The sequence below is a fragment of the Mesoplodon densirostris genome, chromosome 9 (genome assembly GCF_025265405.1).
Source record: "Mesoplodon densirostris isolate mMesDen1 chromosome 9, mMesDen1 primary haplotype, whole genome shotgun sequence".
Taxonomy (NCBI): domain Eukaryota; kingdom Metazoa; phylum Chordata; class Mammalia; order Artiodactyla; family Ziphiidae; genus Mesoplodon; species Mesoplodon densirostris.
Genome location: NC_082669.1, coordinates 39,276,274 through 39,296,217, shown reverse-complemented (window position 1 = coordinate 39,296,217; position 19,944 = coordinate 39,276,274). Strand labels below are relative to the sequence as shown.

Below are 19,944 nucleotides of genomic sequence, written 5' to 3'. Positions count from 1 at the left end.
ATTGTCCTTCTAATCGCATCATATCAGGGAGTACATGATGTCAATATGTCTTATTATTGGTGATGTTAACCTTGATGAATTAGTTAAGATAATGTTTGCCAGGTATCTCCACTGTGAAGTTTTTCTTTTTTCCTTTTCATATTTTGTTTATTAGAAGCAAGTGACTAAGTCCATTCAGTATTCAAGAGGAAGTGAATTAAGCTCCACCTCCTAGAGGGAGGAGTATCAAAGAATTTGTGGACTTAAATGAACACAACCACAGTAATTAGTAAATATTTTAGAGGAGATTTTTTGAGTCTGCACAAATGTCCTCTTTCTCTTTAAAGAAAATACTATTTTCACTTTTAGCATTCCTCATTGTATCTTTTCTTTTTTCCTGAATATCCATAATTATAATGGGTATTTTAATATATTTTCTGAGGAAATAAAAACCACAATATTTGTTAGCATACGAAAGCTGAGGAAAGAGTTGATAAAATCTCTCTCTGAAACAGCTAAGGAATCATTTCTTTCACCAAAACATGAACAGACTTTTAATCATGTACAATCGAACATAACTGAAAACAAAGAGGGATTATATTCAGCTACAAGTAACAGAAAGCACCCATACTTTTCCTGATATGAGGAAGGGGCTTATTCTCACATAGAAGGAGTGGGTCAAGGCAGCCACTGCACAATGCAGCAAACTCCCATGTCCTTGTTTATTGCTGCACCATTGTGAATGTCATGGTGAATCAGGAAAACGTGCTCACTAACAATGTTAACAGCATAAGGTGTTTCCTAGACAGATTAGACATGATGAAGCTATAAATCTATAGAAGGGTAATCTGACAATACTCCCAACCATGAAATTCTGAATTATTTTCCAACTGAACATAGGATGCCTCACAGAAAAATTCAAACTCTGAGAGATCTTTATGTAGAATTGTGAAGACATCAGAGGAAAACTACACTTCTGATAATAGGAATCAAATGGTGCTGGTTTTGAGGATTCTCTTGAATACAAAGGCACAGAATCTGGAAAATAGGATGAAAGGTGGTGTCCTCGAACTTCCTATGTATCTGTCTCTCTCCCAGCGTGGTGGCTCCGAAATCTGAAGTATGCCTTCTCATCTGCCTTTAAATTGCACACAGGTGACGCTATTGGTGAATTCTAACATGGAACCACAAAGGGGATAGATTCTGGAAAATCTAGGTCCTAATATTACTCACAGGCAGGATATCTCCAACTGTAGAATTTTTGTCCTATCACAGGTCTCTCTTCTTCAAAGTCTGTTCACCAAATACCAGTCAGAAGGAATGAAGAAGCAAATGGAAAAACATAATTTATGTGAATGTACACCTTTTGACAACCTGGCCATACAGAAAAAATTATTCCGAGTATTTAATAGTAGGGAAAATGGAAAAAGGCTCCTATACTCACCACCCCCCAAAAAAGATCTTTCGGTAATAAAGGTACAGTATATATAATAGATTAAGGATATCCGAGAACTGCCACCCAAGGCCAGTAGGAAAATCCCAACAAATACCAAGCCTAATTGCATATTACAACTACACTTTATGGGGATATACGTATATGTACAGCCGATTCACTTTGTCACAAAGCAGAAACCAACACACCACTGCAAAGCGACCACACTCCAACAAAGATGTCAAAAAAAAAAAAAAAACCAATGACACTTCAATCACCCATAGGTCCAACAGACTTAAAAATGGAAAGAGAAAATATCATTATCTGATTAAAGGAAAAATTGCTACCTTTTAACCTTACGAACTATTATTAAAAGATGACTTCCAGAATTACCTCACTTAAATATTCATTTTTGAAGGTAACTAGTACAAATCCAATGTCAAGAAAGACACTTTCATAAAGATCCTTAGTAAACACACATATTTATAGATTTTTATAACAAGTCTTTTATATTGAAGATTTTCTAAAACATTATTCTTGGATTACTTTCCAACAAGTTACCTCATGTTACTGACGTTTATATTTGTTTCTCATGAGAGTTTTCACATATAAGTATGTGGGCCCACTGAAGTCTTTCCTAAGCTCTATAAAAACTAGATTTATTATCTAGTGAACCCTTTCATGCTTTTGCAAAGTAGAGAGATCAGAGAAGTTTTTCCCACATTCTTCATATTTACATGGTTTCTCTGTAGTATGCATGTGTCTCTGAATGCCTAAGAGAAATGTAGGCTTTCCCACATTCCTACATTCATAAGGCTGCTCTCCAGCGTGAATTCTTCCATGCACTTGAACATAAGTGGAAGCAAAAGTTTTCCCACATATTGTACAGTCATAGGGTTTTTCTAGTATGAATTCTTTCATGTTTTTGAAGAGAACTGGAAAAACGAAATGCTTTAGAACATATTTTACATACACACGGTTTCTCGCCAGTGTGAGTCCTTTCACATGTTTGAAGAAAACTGGGAATACTAAATGCTTTCCCACATTTTACACATTTATATGGTTTCTCTCCAGTGTGCAGGCTCATGTGTCTTTGAATGCCTGAGAGAGAAATGTAGGCTTTCCCACATTCCTTACATCTATAGGGTCTCTCTCCAGTGTGAATTCTTTTCATGCACTTGAACATAAGTGGAACTGAAGGTTTTCCCACGTATTTTACATTCATAGGGTTTTTCTCCAGTATGGGTTTTTTCATGTTTTCGAAGATATCTGGGAATACTAAATACTTTAGAACATGTTTTACACACATACAGTTTCTCTCTAGTGTGAGTCCTTTCATGATGTGAAGAAAACTGGGATTATTGAATGCTTTTCCACATTCTTCACATTTATATGGTTTCTCTCCAGTGTGCAGTCTCTTGTGCCTTCAAATGCCTGAGGGACAAACGAAGGCTTTCCCACATTCCTGACATTGATAGGGTTTCTGTCCCGTGTGAGCTCTTTCATGTACTTGAATGTAAGTGGAAGCGAAGTATTTCCCACATACTTTACATTCATAGGGTTTTTCTCCAGTATGGGTTCTTTGATGTTCTTGAAGCTATCTGGGAATACTAAATGCTTTACAATGTGTTTTATACATATATGGTTTCTCTCCACTGTGACTCCTTTCATGTATTTGAAGAGAACTGGGGTTAATGAATGCTTCCTCACATTCCTTACATTCATAGGGTTTTTCTCCGGTGTGATCTCTTTCATGTTTTTTGAAACCTTTTTGAGAACATAAACCTTTACGCCATTGCTTATATTCATAGGGCTACTCTCCAGAGTGAACTCTTTCATGTGTTTGGAAACCTTGATGAACGATCACTGAAACTTTTTCCACATTGCTGGAATTCATAGTTTCTCTCCTGTGTGAGTTCTTTTGTGCCTCTGTAAGGAACTGTAATATTTGTAAACTTTCCCACTTTCCTTATATTTATATGTATTATACAGCCCTGATCATATTTTTCTAAAATCTTGAGGTTTGTGTTCAATGTGACATTTCATGTGTCTATTAAGAGATGAATGATGCATGAAGACTTTTCCACATACACTGCATTCACATGGTTTTAATCCAGGAGTTTTCTTGTTCTGATCGAGAGGTGGAGTAAGGTTGAAGTTTCTTCCACGTGGACTACTGTCTTTATGCTCAGAGAATCTCACTGTCATATGATTTATCGGTTTTCCCCCCTGGTTTTTGTACTGCTCTTCAGTGTCATCACCATCCCATTTTGTTCCTGCTGAGGCCAGCTTCCTGAAGGTTTCCTGCATCACATCTCTGTAGAGTTTCTTCTGTGTAGGATTCAGTAGAGCCCACTCCTCCAGGATGAAGTTCACAGCCACATTCTCAAAGGTCACTGAGTCCATATCCAGCTTTTTGGGGTCTCCCCGAGTCCCTCCTACATGTCCCACAACCAGTGCAGAAACGACTGGGACAGTTAAGGGCGGGGAACGCCTGATATCGTCCGTGGGATGTTGGAGTCCATGGGATGTCGGAGTCCGTGGCGACTTTTTTGCTGGTGTGGTGCATCGCCCTGCCCACCTGTATCTTGCCTGCAGATACAATGTGATGTTCTGAGTGATGTTACTGTGATGTACTAAAGGTCATTTTCTATTTCCCTCACTGTTTCTACAATTTTTAGTTGTGACTCTTATATAAGGAAGATCTATCTATACCTTCTTCCCCAATTATTTGTTTATTCAGACATTTATTTTTACCACTGTGGTATGGATTCATGAGTATTTATTTATAGAGTTATGATCCAATCCCATCGTTACATGCAAATCTCAGATATTCCGGGTTCGGTTCCAGACCACCTCGATAAAGTGTGAATATCTCAGTAAAGCCAGTCACACGAATTTTTTGGTTTCCCAGTGCATGTTATAGTTAGGTTTATACTATACTGTAGTCTGTTAAGTGTACAGTAGCATTATATCTAAAAAAATAATATACATACCTTAATTAAAAAGTACTTTATTGGGCTTCCCTGGTGGCACAGTGGTTGAGAGTCCGCCTGCTGATGCAGGGGACACGGGTTCTTGCCCCGGTCCGGGAAGATCCCACATGCCGCGGAGCGGCTGGGCCCGTGAGCCGTGGCCGCTGAGCCTGCGCGTCCGGAGCCTGTGCTCCGCAATGGGAAAGGCCACAACAGTGAGAGGCCCGCGTACCGCAAAAAACAAACAAACAAACAAAAACTTTCTTACCAAAAAATTGTTAACCATCATCTGAGCCTTCAGTGAGTTGTAACATCAAAGATCACTGATCACAGATCAGCCTAACAAATATAAAATAATGGAAAAATTTGAAATATTGTGAGAATTACCAAAATGTGACACAGAGACATGAAGTGAACAGATGCTGTTGAAAAAATGGTGCTGATAGACTTGCTGGATGCAGGGTTGCCACAAACCTTCAGTTTGTAAAAAAACACAATATTTGCAGAGCACAGTAAAGCAAAGTATGATAAAACCAGGTATTCCTGTATTTTGTATCTTGCTAACTTTGTTCTATTTTTGGCCATTGAAAGTTGTTTCATATTGCCTCCTCTGTCCTTCTGACATGCCCTCATCCTGTGTTTTATAACTGTAAGAGCTTTCTTTTAATCTTCGGCATTCTATTAGTTTCATAATTAACGTAAGCATAGGTTTTCATTTATGGTGCAGTTCTGGTTGGACTTTTCAACTCTGGGTTCTCCCTCACCACTGCACATCCAATCTCTCATTCTCCCCCACCCCCACCTTTTTTTTAAGACTTTTAAAAAATTATTATTTATTTATTTATGGCTGCGTTGGGTCTTCATTGCTGCACGTGGGCTTTCTCTAGTTGCGGCGAGTGGGGGCTACTCTTCGTTGTGGTGCGCGGGCTTTTCTGTTGCGGAGCATGGGCTCTAGGCACACAGGCTTCAGTAGTTGTGGCATATGGGCTCAGTAGTTGTGGCGCACGGGCTCTAGAGCGCAGGCTCAGTAGTTGTGGCACACGGGCTTAGTTGCTCCATGGCATGTGCGACCTTCCCGGACCAGGGCTCGCCATTGGCAGGCAGCTTCTTAACCACTGCGCCACCAGGGAAGTCGCTCATTCTCCCCTTTTTAGTTTTTGTTCCTTTTGTACTCCTACTAGATGTATGTTGGACTCCCTATATTGATTTTTATTTTTTACAGCTTTTTTCTTTTTTGTCTTTTTACCTTTTCTTACATTTTCAATGAGATTCCTTAACTTTAGCTTCAGATATTTCTATTGAATTGTTTTTTAATTTCCAAGAGTGCTTTTTTATTGTTTCTTTTTTTATTGCATCTTCTTATTGTATAAATGCACGAGCTTACTGGAAGTCTCTTGTTTCCTCCAGAGTCTTTTGTTGTTGTTGTTGTCTGTATCTATTTTCTGAGGTTGTAGGTTTACCTGCACTGTCCAGTGATCCCTGGGTTATGTTCAAGTAGATGATGATGATTGATGAATATGTTTAAGTGAAGGATTGTGAAATCATTATGAGCTGGTGGCTTTCTCTTTAGGAAATTGGGTAGGAGCATTGTGTGTTATATTGGAAGATACCTAATTATCAATATATAGTAATACAGTGTGGGATCACATTTCTTTAGATACAAATTCTCAAATATTTTGCCCCAATTTTTTGATAGTAGGGCTAATATTCCATGTATAGGCTTCGGTTTACTGTTTTATGCTCCATTTCTCCCTTCCATTATTTTGAGTTCCAGACTTCTACAGAGTTCTGCAAAAGAGAGATTGGCTCTCTTCTAGAATATATCCTCTTCCTTGATAATCTCTATCCTAATTTGAAGAATTTTGTTACAATCAAATTTGTATAACAATGCATAACACAAGTGAGTTTCACAGGATTTTTTCCCTCTTTGTTTTGCCAGCTTTTGGCTCTGTGGGCACTGAATAGCAGGTGTAGGCAGCAAACACTCTAGGAGGAACTATGTATATCTGGCAAGGGAACTGAGAAAAGGGGCCCTGTACTCCAAGGCCAGCCCTGTTTGTAAGTTGTACTGTAGTAGAGGCAGCATAAGCAACTAAAAACTTGAGAAAATACCCATGCCTTTGGTTAGAGGGACCAGGAAATACTGAGCCCTTGTTTTCCAGCAAATGTGAGGGGAATCACTTATTTTTCGCTCTTGTCATTTCACTCTGAAGGCAATGCCAGTCATAATGTATGTGTAGGACAATAAAAAGCCTCAAGAATTCTGGCTTTCTGGCCAGAGAAACCAAGAAAAGGGACATTGGGGGTTGGAGAGTATGAGGGAAAGTTTGGAGAGGTCTGTAAAAGGTGATCCTCAATTTTGTGAATGGAACAAAATAAGTTCTGGACTCACCCCTAAACTGCACATGCACAGAACAGCCCCAAAGAACCATAGCAGGGGCCTCAGAGACTAAACTATCTTACAAACCATCACCTAATTCCTAGTGTGTGCTGGGCAGACCTAAAGAGCATAATAAAGTCTTTGAAAATAAATTAATATTGGAACTATTGACCAAAGAAGGCAAGACAGAACTTTTCATGTGAACCTAAATGTGTTTGTTTCACTAAAATAAAACTTATTCTCTAGAGGATTTGTAATAGGACCCAGAGTCGCCACAACACAGTATCAAAAATGTCCAGGATAGGTCTTACCTGGTGGCGCAGTGGTTAAGAATCCACCTGCCAATGCAGGGGACACGGGTTCCGGCCCTAGTCCGGGAAGATCCCACATGCCGCGGAGCAAGTAAGCCCGTGCGCCACAGCTACTGAGCCTGCGCTCTAGAGCCCGCGAGCCACAACTGCTGAGCCCATGCACCACAACTACTGAGCCTGTGCTCTAGAGCCCGTGAGCCACAACTACTGAGCCCACGTGCCACAACTACTGAAGCCCGCTCACCTAGAGCCTGTGCTCCACAACAAGAGAAGCCACTGCCATGAGAAGCCTGCGCACCCAACGAAGAGTAGCCCCCACTCAAAGCAACTAAAGAAAGCCCGCGTGCAGCAATGAAGACCCAACGCGACCAAAATAAGTAAATAAATAAATTTATTTTTAAAAATGTCCAGGATACAATCCAAAATTACTCAACATACTCTGTATCTGACCATGATACAAGATAATACACAAGTTAGAATTATTAGACAAAGACTTTAAAGCTAAAGCAGGTATTATAACCATCATCTGTGAAGTAAAGGTAAGCATGCTTACAATAAAAGGAAAGGCAGAAGTTCTCAGCAACAAAATGTGGCAGAGTTGTACAGCCACATGCAAAAAAGAAACTTTGACCTGCATACCTCATATGTTTTATAAAAGCTAACTCAAAATCACTCAGACCTAAATCTAAACCTAAAACTGTAAAACCTTTTAAATATAGGATAAAATCTTTGTGGCTTGAGGTTAGACCAAAGTTTTTAATACAACATCAGAAGTACAATCCATAAAAGAAAAATTGATAAACTGGATTTCATAAAAACTAAAAACTTCTGCTCTGTGAAAAATTCTGAAAACACCAGACACAGACTGGAAGAAAATATTTGAAAATCATACATCTGACAATGTACTTTTATCTAGAATATATCAAGAATTCTCAAACCTCAACAGTATGTGAACAACAGTACACTTTTTAAAAATTGGCAAAGGATCTGGACACTTCACTAAACAGATTATACGTGTGGCAAATAAGCACATGAAAAGATGTTCAACATCATCTTTTATTTGGGGGAATGCAAATTAATACCACAACAAGATACCTGTATACACCTATTAGAATGGCTAAAATAAAAAACAAGGACACCAAAGCCCTGACAATTAGAAGTACTGGGGAGATTGCAGAGCAACTGGAACTTCCTTGCTGGTGGGAATGCAAAATGACACAGCACCTTTGGAAAACATTTTGGAATTTTCTTATAAAAGTTAAACATACACTTAACCATATGACCTTGCATCCACTCCCAAGTATTCACCCCACCTTTGAATATATATGGCAGATGTATTTATAATCACCCAAACTGGAGACACCCCAAGTGTCCTTCAGCTGGTGAATGGATGAAATATTGTGGTATATCCATACATTGGAGTACTCTTCCCCAATGTAGAGGAATGAATTATTAATACACACAACCACATGGATGAAATTCAGATGCATTATGCTGAATGAAAGCATCCAGCATCAAAAGGCTACCTGTTGAATGATTCCATTTGTATGATATAATAGAAAAATCAAAACTATACAAAAGGCGAATAGATCAGTGTTTTCTAGTGTGTGATGAAGGAGGGAGTTTGACTGAGGAGACATCATGAAGGATTTTTTGGAAGTGACAGCAGTTCTTCTACATTGGAACTTTGGGGATAGCTACATGACTTAATGCATTTATCAAAACTCATAGATCTATGGAGCAGAAAGAATGAATTTTACTATATGTAAATTAAAACATTTTCAGAAGTGTGAGACACCTCTTTGTGAAATTGCAGTCTAAAAAGGGAGAGAGATTTTCTAGTTTATTTTAACAATCCAAAGAATTTCTTGCTCAGCCTCATGCATATGCCTCAATGTCATGCAACATGTCTCTTTATCAAGAATGATAGGAGTTAGAGCCAGAGGGACTCCTGAAAATGATTTTGTGCAATTCCATCATTTTATAAATAAGGACTAATGAGAAGCTTAGTTCCTTGAGCCACGTTGAGTTATTTAGTAATGGGGAAGAATGAGCCATGGAAGCAGTAGAGTAAACAAATTCAGACAGGCAGTAACAGTAGTAGTTAACATATCTGATCCCCTTCAGTGTTCTGGGTTTCTAAATGCTTTTTTAAAATCCATTTTCTCATTTTACCCTTTGAGCAATAACATGAAATAGGTATTTCTGTTATTCCCAGCTAAAAATGAAGAAACTGAGAATTGGAGAGAGAAGCTGCCTAAAATTATATGACGGGGAGGTGGAGCAGAGTCACCTGGACTAGAATCTAACTCATACAAGAAAGAAAGTATGAAATGTCAGAACCTACAAGCAGTTCAGTGTTTGGGAACCATGGTATTTGTGGCAATAGATAAAACAGAAAATGTAGGCAGAGGTCAGTAGGATGTTATGTACTATTTGATTTTGTTTTTTTCTGCAGCCATAGGAAATGAGGAACCATTGAAAGTTTTCAGCAGATACTCAGATGGTCACCTTTTCATTTTAGACCATTTAGTATTTGTATGGAGGATAAATTTATAGGGAATAATTTTGAGACCAATCAGCAAAGACAGTAAGGACTTTTGGTAAGATACCAACTAAAACCGAAGTTGTAAGGTATATTGGGGACCAGTTTAAGAGATGTTTGTGTAATAAAATTGATAGGACTTGGTGATTAATTAGATGTGAGAAAAGAGATGAAAGGTACCAATGATGACTACTACCAGTTGAAATGGAGAATACAGGAAAGGGATAGGTATAATGTAGAATTGTCTATCTCCCTTCAATTCTGTCGATCTTGCTTCTTATGGTTTGGGGCTCTGTTGTTAGGTACATATATGTTTCTAATTGTTATATCTTCTTGGTGGAGTGACACTTTTATTGTTACAAAGTAGCCTTCCTTGTCTCTAGTAGTGATTTTTATCTTATTGTTCTAGTATTAGTATAGCCATTGCAACTCTCTATTTGCACAGTGTATCAGTTTTCTGTCCTTTTACTTTTAGCCTATTCATGTCTTTGAATTCAAAGTGAGCCTCTGCTAGAAAGCATATAGTCGAATCATGTTTTTTCTTAATCCAGTCTGTCAATTTCTGCCTTTTGATTGGAGCGTTTAATACATTCATGTTTAATGCAATTACTGCTAAGGACTTCTGCAATTTTGGTATTTGTTTTCTGTTTGTCTTCATGTCTTTTATCTTTTTTGTTCCTGTGTTTCTCCATTATTGACATTTTGTGTTAAATATTGCTCATGTGTTATTTTAATTACTTTGTAATTTCTTTTAATATATGTATGTATGTGTATGTATATATGTATGCATATATATACACACACACATATATATATATACATATGTATGTGTGTATGTTTTTTTAAGTTATTTTCTTAGTGGTTGCCTGCTTTGGGGATTGCAGTTCACATCTTAAAACAGTCTAGTCTGGATTAATACCAACTTCATTTCAATAGCATGCAAAAGCTTTTCTCCTACATAGCTCTGCCTCCACTTCTGCTGTTTTGTTCACTAATTACATCTTTGTATATTGTACCCATCAACACAGATTTGTAATTACTGTTTTATGCAGTTGTGTTTTAAACTAGATACAGGGAAAATGAGTAAAAAATGCATTTACACTGTCTTTTATATTTATCTATGTAGTTACTTTACCTGGTGTTCTTTATTTCTTCATGTGTATTCCAGTTATCATTTAGTGTCTTTTCATTTCAGCCTGAAGGACTCCCTTTAGTATTTCTTATAGGTGCGGATCTGCTAGTGACAGATTCCTTCAGTTTTTATTAATCTGGGAACATCTTAATTTCTCCTTATTTTATTTATTTATTTATTTATTTTTTATTTTTTATTTTTTTCTTTTTGCCGTACGCGGGCCTCTCACTGTTGTGGCCTCTCCCGTTGCGGAGCACAGGCTCCGGATGCGCAGGCTCAGCGGCCATGGCTCACGGGCCCAGCCGCTCCGCGGCATATGGGATCCTCCCAGACCGGGGCACGAACCCGTATCCCCTGCATCGGCAGGCGGACTCTCAACCACTGCGCCACCAGGGAGGCCCTCTCCTTATTTTTGAAAGATGATTTTTCTGTATTTAGAATTCTTGATTGACAGGTTTTTTCCTTTTATCTCTTTGAATATATCATCCCATTGCTTTCACACCTCCGTGATCTCTGATGAAAAAAATCAGCTTTTTTCTTTATGATGATCCCTTGTAGATGATGAGTCACTTCCATCTTGCTGCTTTCTAGATTCTGTCTTTGTTTTTCACTTTAAACAGTTTGATTATTGTATCTCAGTGTGAATTTCTTTTCATTTAACCTACTTGAAGTTAACTGAGCCTCTTCAATGTGTATATTAATGTATTTCATCAAATTTGGGGAGTTTTCAGCCATCATTTCTTCAAATATTCTTTCTTTTAAAAACCTAAGACCAATAAATCTCTCCCTCTTTGCTGAGAGGCTTTGTGTGCATGTTGGGGCCCCCATCAACACTCAGCCAGACAGTTGACAATGCTACCATAGCCTTCACTTTCTGCTTTTGCAGAGCCTCAAAGGATAGGCATAAGTGAGAGTTTGGTTCTTCTCAACCCTTTCCTGAGTAGCCTCACAGCCCTAAGCATGTATGTGGCCTTCTGGATTCCAAGGAGTATGTCAGCTTTTTCTTTTAAGCTTTTTGTTTAGTCTGTTTATTGTTTGGCCCAAATATTATTCATTGTTTTGGACATCCATGAAGTTAAAACACTTTCCTATAATTGTTTTAGACAAACACATGCCCTTCTCTACCCCTGGAATAAGACTTTTTGCATTGGGGTACTTCTAAGGAAGGTTAAATACAAAAGTATTTTAAGTGGGGTCCTCCAAAGAAACAATGATAATTCTTTGGGAAAGAAGTTTTGAAAGGGCTCCAGCTCTGTTCTGTTCCCTCTGGTGACTACCAGACTGCTGGGGAGTAGAAAATGGAACTAGGCAAGTTAAAACACCACAAAACTTGCTCTTCTTACCAAGATCCAGCCATTTTCTTTATTAAACACTCCCTGAGTTACTGGAACCCTTGATTAATTTCCAGAGTCTGAAAGGGTTGATTTGATTGTTTTTTTTCCCAGTTTCTGGTTCCTTTCACAGAGGAGTGGATTTTTGGAGATCACCATGTTTACTGACATTACCTCTTTCATAGTTTGGGGGACTTTTCCCCTTTATTTCTGAGAATTACAAGGATTGGAAAGTTAATGAGTTCTGTTTGTGACATTTTGAATGATGCTTTCTATGGCACATCTTGGAGATGTTAAATTCATAGTTTAGGAATCTTGATGTACCTATCCATTTATAGATGATAGTTAAAACCATTAGAGTAGATAAGATTGCCTTTTAAAAAAGTGTTTATAATGAAATGACCAAAGGGCTTCTATATTTGAGTAGATAATTGCTGAAGGAAAAAATGAAAAATTACTCATGATGCACATTTGTTATCTACAAATTTATGGTCTCAAATCTCAGCCAGTCTCTCAGAACAGCCTATCAATCTTATTCTTTTTTTCAGCTTCCTCATTACCTTAGCAATTACCTAAACCTCCTTAAGTCTTCTTAATTCCCTTGTCACTCCCAGTTAACTTCCCCTTACTCTGTCTTCTACTTCAAGAAAATTTAAGCCATATAACTTCTCTCAAATTATCATTCCTCCCCCTTTTAATTTGCTTTTATCCACAGGTAATGATAGAGGAGAATTGAGTGTACTTATGAAAAGATTCATGTAGATATTCTAGGCTGAGTAGGTAAGGGAGAGTGTCTAGGAGGGACTGATAGGTCCCTCCTGATAGACATTGGAGGGATCCAGGGAGTACAAGTTTCTCAGTTTGAATAATGAGGTTTTTTAGAACAAATCAAAATATGATTTCTGTAGAGTGAGTTATATATAAAAGTCTGGTAAGAAGTTGTATATATGCTACAAATGGACGTTTAGTTGAAGTTATTCATTGAGCAAAGGGTGTGTTTTTACTTAGCTGTAACAAATGCCAGACATTTAAAAATGTCCCTGTATTGGGTTGAATTGTGTCTCCCAGAAAGACATGTTTAAGTCCTAATCCCCAATATCTGTGAATGTGACCTTCTTGGGAAACAGTTATTTGCAGATGAGATGAATTAAGATGAAGTCATACTATGCCTAGTGTCTAGGATCTAGGACCTAGTGGGCCCTAAATCCAATATGTAAGAAAGGGAGAAGACACAGAGACCCAGGGGAAAAGGCCATGTGAAGACAGAGGCAAAGATTGGAGAGCTGCACCTACAAACCGATGAATGCCAAGGATTGCCAGAAGTCACCGGCAGCTAGGATGAGGCAAGGAAGTATTCTTCTCTAGAGCCTTTGATGGATGCATTGCGCTACTGACACCTTGATTTTGGGCATCTAGCTCCATAACTGTGAGAGAGTGAATATCTGTTGCTTTTAAGCCACCCAGTTAGTGATTTTTTGTTTTTGCTTTTTTATAGTAGCCCTTGGAAACTAATATAGTCCCTCAGTCCCTCAGTAACTCCTGAAATTATTTTAATTGACAAATATGCAGGTATGTTATCAAATGACAAACTTAGAAATAACATCAGTAACCCATAAAGTATGTTTTATATATTACATTAGCTTAAGTTTGAGGGTAACACTTTGAAAATGAGATTGTAAGCAGAACTGTGGCAGCTAGATAATTGGCTCTTGATGGGTACCTCAAATACATAAAGCTTAAAAGATCTGATTTAGTTCCATTTTTCCTTTCAAGTCTATGATTCCATTTGAAAATCTCAGCAAATTTTTTTTCTGAGAGAAATTACTGTTAATATCATGTTAGGAAATAATCTACATAATTTCTAAATATGAATCTTCTACTTAAATCCTTTTAAAATACTACCATATATTAATAGTTGTGTAATACAGCTTGGCATTTTATTAATAATATAGGTGAAATAAGCAGGTATTTTTCCTATATTCAGTGTATTAAACCAAAATCATTCTGCTTACATCCTTGAGATTTTCTTAGAGAAATAAAATTTGGAATTTCTTCTTGATATGCTTTTGATACTTGTGATGTAGATATTTCACAGATCTTGATCCATGTAACAGATCAGCTGTAATTTTTTTTTAATTAGGCTTTACCTTTTTCAAGACTATATCTTATATAACTATCAGTTCTCTATTGCTCCTACAGAAGACTACCACAAATTTACCAGCTTAAAATAACACACATTTTTATATCACTTTGTTTAAGTCTGAAGTCCTAGTAGGCACAGCCGGGGTCCTCTGCTTAGCCTCTCACAAAGGTGAGATCAGGGTGTTGGCTGGGCTGTGTTCCTGCCCAGAGGCTCTGGGAGAGCATCTGCTTCCAGACTTACGCTGTCAGCCAGATTCAGCATTTGCTGTTGTAGGGCGTAGGTCCCTGTGTTCTTGCTGCCTGTCAGCAGGGGCCAGTGGGGCTGGCGTTTGCTCCTGGAGGTGACCCACGTTCCTTCTCTCACTTTCCACGTGGCACCCCTCCAGCAACAGCGGGTCAAGTTCCTCTCACACTTCTGATTTCTCTGATTTCTCTTGCTGCGTCTCTCTGACTCCAGCTGAAGAAAGCGGTCTCCTTTTAAGAATTTATGTGATTAGATTGGGCCCACGCAGATAATTCAGAGCACTCTCCCTTTGTTAACCTTTATAAACTTAGTTACATCCCTAGTTACATCCCTTTTGCCATGTAATAAAACGTATTCACAAGTTCCAGGGATTAGGGTACAGACATCTTTGTGGGGAATTGGGGCATTTTGCCCACCGTAAGTAACTAATATCAACAGTTTTGATAATTAGTTTCATTTATTGTAAAAAGTATTAACCCTACTAGCAGGCTTCCCTGGTGGCTCAGTGGTTGGGAGTCCGCCTGCCGATGCAGGGGACACGGGTTCGTGCCCTGGTCCGGGAGGATCCCACGTGCTGCGGAGTAGCTAGGCCCGTGAGCCATGGCCGCTGAGCCTGCGCGTCTGGAGCCTGTGCTCTGCAACGGGAGAGGCCACAACAGTGAGAGGCATGCGTACTGCAAAAAAAAAAAAAGTATTAACCCTACTAAAAATAATTATAAAAATAATTAAAATAATTATAAATATAAATACAAAAAAGATATTATAGTGTATTTAGTTAGTACAAGAACCCTGTACCTCCCTGTATCCATATATTATAAAGTATAATGATAATGTTTGCTAAGAGGTAAGAAATTCAGAAATTGTCTTACACCACAGAAAACACACTTCTTTGTGGAAAAGGTTAATAAACTGAAATGTCATTCCCCTAATGATAGTTGAATTGTACAACATAATTTACTTATTTTGAGATTTTATCCAACTTTCATTGCTTGAAATTAATTGGATACTCACACCCCTTAGGAGTAGACTAGAAAGTCCACACACAAACCATGTCCCCATCATTTCTCATTTACCTTACAGTTTGCTGCTGAGTAGGTGGGGACTTGAATTTCTTTCTCATTTGATACCAGTAGCTCCATGTGGTTACAAATGACTCTGTCAAGATAACGGAAGCTTCTTAAAATCAGAGACTCTGACTTGTTCAGATTTGTATCACCAGTGCCTGGCACATTACAGGTGTTCTGCAAATATTTGTTGAAAAATGACTGAGCTCATGAATATCACAGCTAACAAATGTTTATTAAACAGCCAGTGTGTACAAGTTGATCACCCATTGATTCAGTGTTTACTGAATGATCTCATGCCTTCAAGCCATCACTACCTGATTTCTTTCTGATTATTCTTGGCCACTGTTGCTGTAAAAGAACAGAGGTCTCTACTACAGGTGATTTAGTACAAAAAGCCTGAACTAGAAACCAGGTGCCTTGAATTCTGCTCTGATATTAATAAATTGTATGATTCCCAAGCAAATTAATTAATTTCTGAGCCCCAGCTTGCTCATCTATAAAATGGAAATGTAAAATAAGATCCTTAAAATTTCTTCCAGCTTTTAAATTTGTACACTTCGAATTTTTCTTTTGAAGTAAAATGGGAAACTTGAAAGATAAAAGAGTTCAAGATTGATCCTAAACATAAACCCTCATTTAATTGTTTTTAGCCCTTGTCTGGCTGTTAGCATTCATAAGATGCAAGTCGTTTTACCTTAAACCTTAACTGCCGTTATTTTTAATGTGTTTAAGAATTTTGTCTCGGGCTTCCCTGGTGGCACAGCGGTTGAGAGTCCGCCTGCCGATGCAGGGGACATGGGTTTGTGCCCCGGTCCGGGAAGATCCCACATGCCGTGGAGCGGCTAGGCCCATGAGCCGTGGCCGCTGAGCCTGCGTGTCCGGAGCCTGTGCTCCGCAACGGGAGAGGCCACAACAGTAAAGAGGCCTGCGTACCGCAAAAAAAAAAAAAAAAAAAAAAAAATTTGTCTCAACCATTTATTTATCCTTTCATTTAATTTTTCAAGACTGAAAGAGAAAATTCCAATGAGACACCTCAAATGCAATTTTTTTAAATAAAACAAACATAAAGAATAGGGGATAATATCTGACATGGGCAAACTTGAACCTATAGATTTTCTGTTAGTAAGTCAAAAGCAGGGCCAGGTAAAAGAAGTCAGCTGAATTGAATTTTCTTATTATCCAAGTTCTACTATCAGACTGGGAAAACATTGCTTCTTTCCCTTAAGTAACAATTTTAAGGGAAGGACTAAAGCTAATAGTTTATCCATTATGAACGTGATGATATACCAATTAACCAAATTTTTATGTGCCCCACCCATTATACACAAAAATGAAAGGACTTTTTTCTAAAATACAGAAGTAGTTAGTTCCAGTAGAACTATCTTATAACTTAGAGAGAGAATATATAAGAATCACTCCGTGTACCAGAACCTAATAGTCTTAATTCTGCGAGACCTAAAAACTCTGTTAAATTTGAAATGTAGTGTTTGCCCCATTCTAATTTTTGCCTTGTGAAGAAACTCAGTACACTACAAAATTATTAACTGATTTTATTTGAAGTAGTTCTAAGGTATTTCCTGCCTCTAGGCATTATATTCAAAACCTAGACAATAGTTTTTAAGGAAGGGCGGATATGAGCCTTGAACATTATATATTGTTATACCTGGAAGAGATTTTTGAGATCATCTGTTAGAAACCCTCTTATTTTGTAGATAAGGAAACTGAGGAAACAGCTTTTATTTTCAGTTCTTAGCAGAATCATGACTTTAAAGTCATGTACTGCACTGTGTGTTCGATGGCATTTTAAAATAAAAACATGAAGTATTTTGCAACTACTCAAAAGTATAGTATGACCAGAAGAGAAATTATTTTAAATTATAATTTCATTTAGATAAAGTGAATTACTATTCATTTACTATTTTTCTGTTTAGGTGAAAAGAGATTTGAATGTCCGGAATGTTCTAAAAGATTTATGCGGAGTGATCATCTCTCCAAACATGTCAAAACGCACCAGAATAAGAAAGGTGGTGGGACAGCTCTTGCCATTGTTACCTCCGGAGAACTGGACTCATCTGTAACAGAGGTGCTTGGCTCCCCAAGAATTGTCACAGTTGCAGCCATTTCTCAAGATTCAAACCCAGCAACTCCCAATGTTTCAACCAACATGGAAGAATTCTGAAAAGTTATTTATAACAGAGACCTCTAGTGCTGCACTTAAGTTTACACACATTTGAAAATCTGGAAATGGGCTGGTCAGGTGAATTACAAAGTAGGAAATCATGTTTTCATTCTTGGCTTCTTTAAGTATTCCAAGATTTTGGGTCAGCACATGAAGTGTTGAATTTTTAAAAATATAAAAAGCAAACTGATGTACTGGAAACAGAAAGTATTTCCTTCATATTATACGTTGTAGTTATTTGGAGATCTATCATGTAATCTTTAAACTGAATCTTCCCCTCTCTTAACATCATGTGTTAACATGTTTAAAAAGACAGACCTCACTAGTTTGCAGGCTGGACCTTAATTGGACTTGTTTTCTTTGAAAGTACTTTGTTATAAATTCAGTCAGTAATAATTTATGTGGATTATTTTTTTTTTGCAGTAGCACAGAAAACAAATAGTTAACTGTTGATAGAGATAATACTTTATTTCCTTAGCTTGATTTTTGGAAAATCAACTGAAAATAGTTTTGGCCGTCTTTTCTAAATATTAGAAATTCTTCAACAGTTGAATTACGTAAGTTCCAAAAAAGTAATCTGAGAGGCATCTCAGATCTTTATTACCACTACATTGTAGTAGTGCGTATGCAGACAATCAGTGAAGTCCAAGTACTTTCTCCATTTGGAGACACAAGAGGAACTTAGAGCTAAACCATAGGTTAAATTTTAGATTGAAACCTTAGGAAAATACTGGGGGGAAAACAAAGCTCATAATAGCTTCAGCAAAATAAAATGAGGCAATTTAATAGGTAAGGTTTTGAAGTTAGGATTGATTATATTCCTAACCCTAGGTTGAACCACAAAGTTCATTTTAAATGTTTATATTGGAAATATTTGCATAGAGTTTAAATCGTTCTGTAGTTTCATATTCTGTAAATATGAGTTATGTTGACAATGTGCAAAATTCTTTATGCTTTGACTTGGTAGCCAAAGAAAGAATTATCACACTTTTTTTAAGGCCAGCAGAAAATTATGTTTTAACTACATTACAATTTCTGTTCTCCTCTTTACTAAAAATTAGCAAATCCCATTTTATTTCTAGCACTGTGTTAGAGGCTGATTAAGAATTTATAACACAGTAATGTCTTTATGTTATGCCAATAACTGAATTTTCCCTAAGAAGACAGCCTAACAAATATATAACAGATGTGATACTATGAAACAAAAATTATTTTTTAAAAATCAGAATAATTTCAATTAAGTGACTAAAGAAAAAATGTATTTCATTGTTTATACAAGGGTCTTAATAGGAAAGATGGCCAAAAGTTTCATTTAAAAAAAATTGGGAGTATACCAGTAGCTTAAATATTAGTAAGATATTTCATAGTTTAAAAATATATTTACAGGGCTTCCCTGGTGGCGCAGTGGTTGAGAATCCGCCTGCCGATGCAGGGGACACGGGTTCGTGCCCCGGTCCGGGAGAATCCCACATGCCGCGGAGCGGCTGGGCTCGTGAGCCATGGCCGCTGAGCCTGCGCGTCCGGAGCCTGTGCTCCGCAATGGGAGAGGCCACAACAGTGAGAGGCCCACGTACAGCAAAAAAAAAAAAAAAAAAAAAAAAAAATATTTACAAAGAATTATAATGGAATTGGAATTGACCATTTGAAAACTAAAGTTTTTAACTGCTCGGTTTATTAACACCATTAGTTTGGGGACTGTTTGAATATAGGTGTATGTTTTCTTGTGCATTCCCTATTATTTCAGGAAAAGTACTAATGCGAATTCTCTTCCGAAATTGTGATGTTTCTTGTATTTTTGATGAAGGAGAAATACTGTAATGATCACTGTTTACACTATGTACACTTTAGGCCAGCCCTTTGTAGCGTTATATAAAACTGAAGGTCTTTTGTGCTTTCAGTTTGTATAAAAAAGCTTTGAGATTAAAGGAAAAAAAAATTTTTACACTGTGGTTATAAATTTCAAGTTTCTTAAAGCTTTTGTAGACTTGTAACAAAGTCTTTAAATTTTAGTTGGATTTTGTAAATTGTTTTGTATATTTTATTTAACGTACTCTTAACAACTGATGTATCTGGCTTTAAAACATCAGAATCAGTTTGTTGCTTTGTTTGGTACAGAGGAGCATTTGGTAGTATTAATTTTAATTTTATTATATAGGAGCTGAAACATCAAATATATATTTTATCTATCATTATGCTACACAATCAGTGCTATAAATTTTTTTATGCA

At 37.4% G+C, this 19,944-nt stretch overlaps 1 protein-coding gene across 1 annotated transcript in view; it reads left to right on the top strand.

The window, feature by feature from the left end:
- Positions 1 to 19,661, top strand: part of SP4 (Sp4 transcription factor) — a 73,208-nt gene extending 53,547 nt beyond the window's left edge. Inside the window, exon 5 of the mRNA XM_060107804.1 lies at positions 17,470 to 19,661. Within this exon, the coding sequence (XP_059963787.1) occupies positions 17,470 to 17,717 (248 nt within the window). The 3' untranslated portion in view covers positions 17,718 to 19,661. The remainder of the gene's footprint in view (positions 1 to 17,469) is intronic.
- The last annotated feature ends 283 nt before the right edge of the window (positions 19,662 to 19,944 follow it).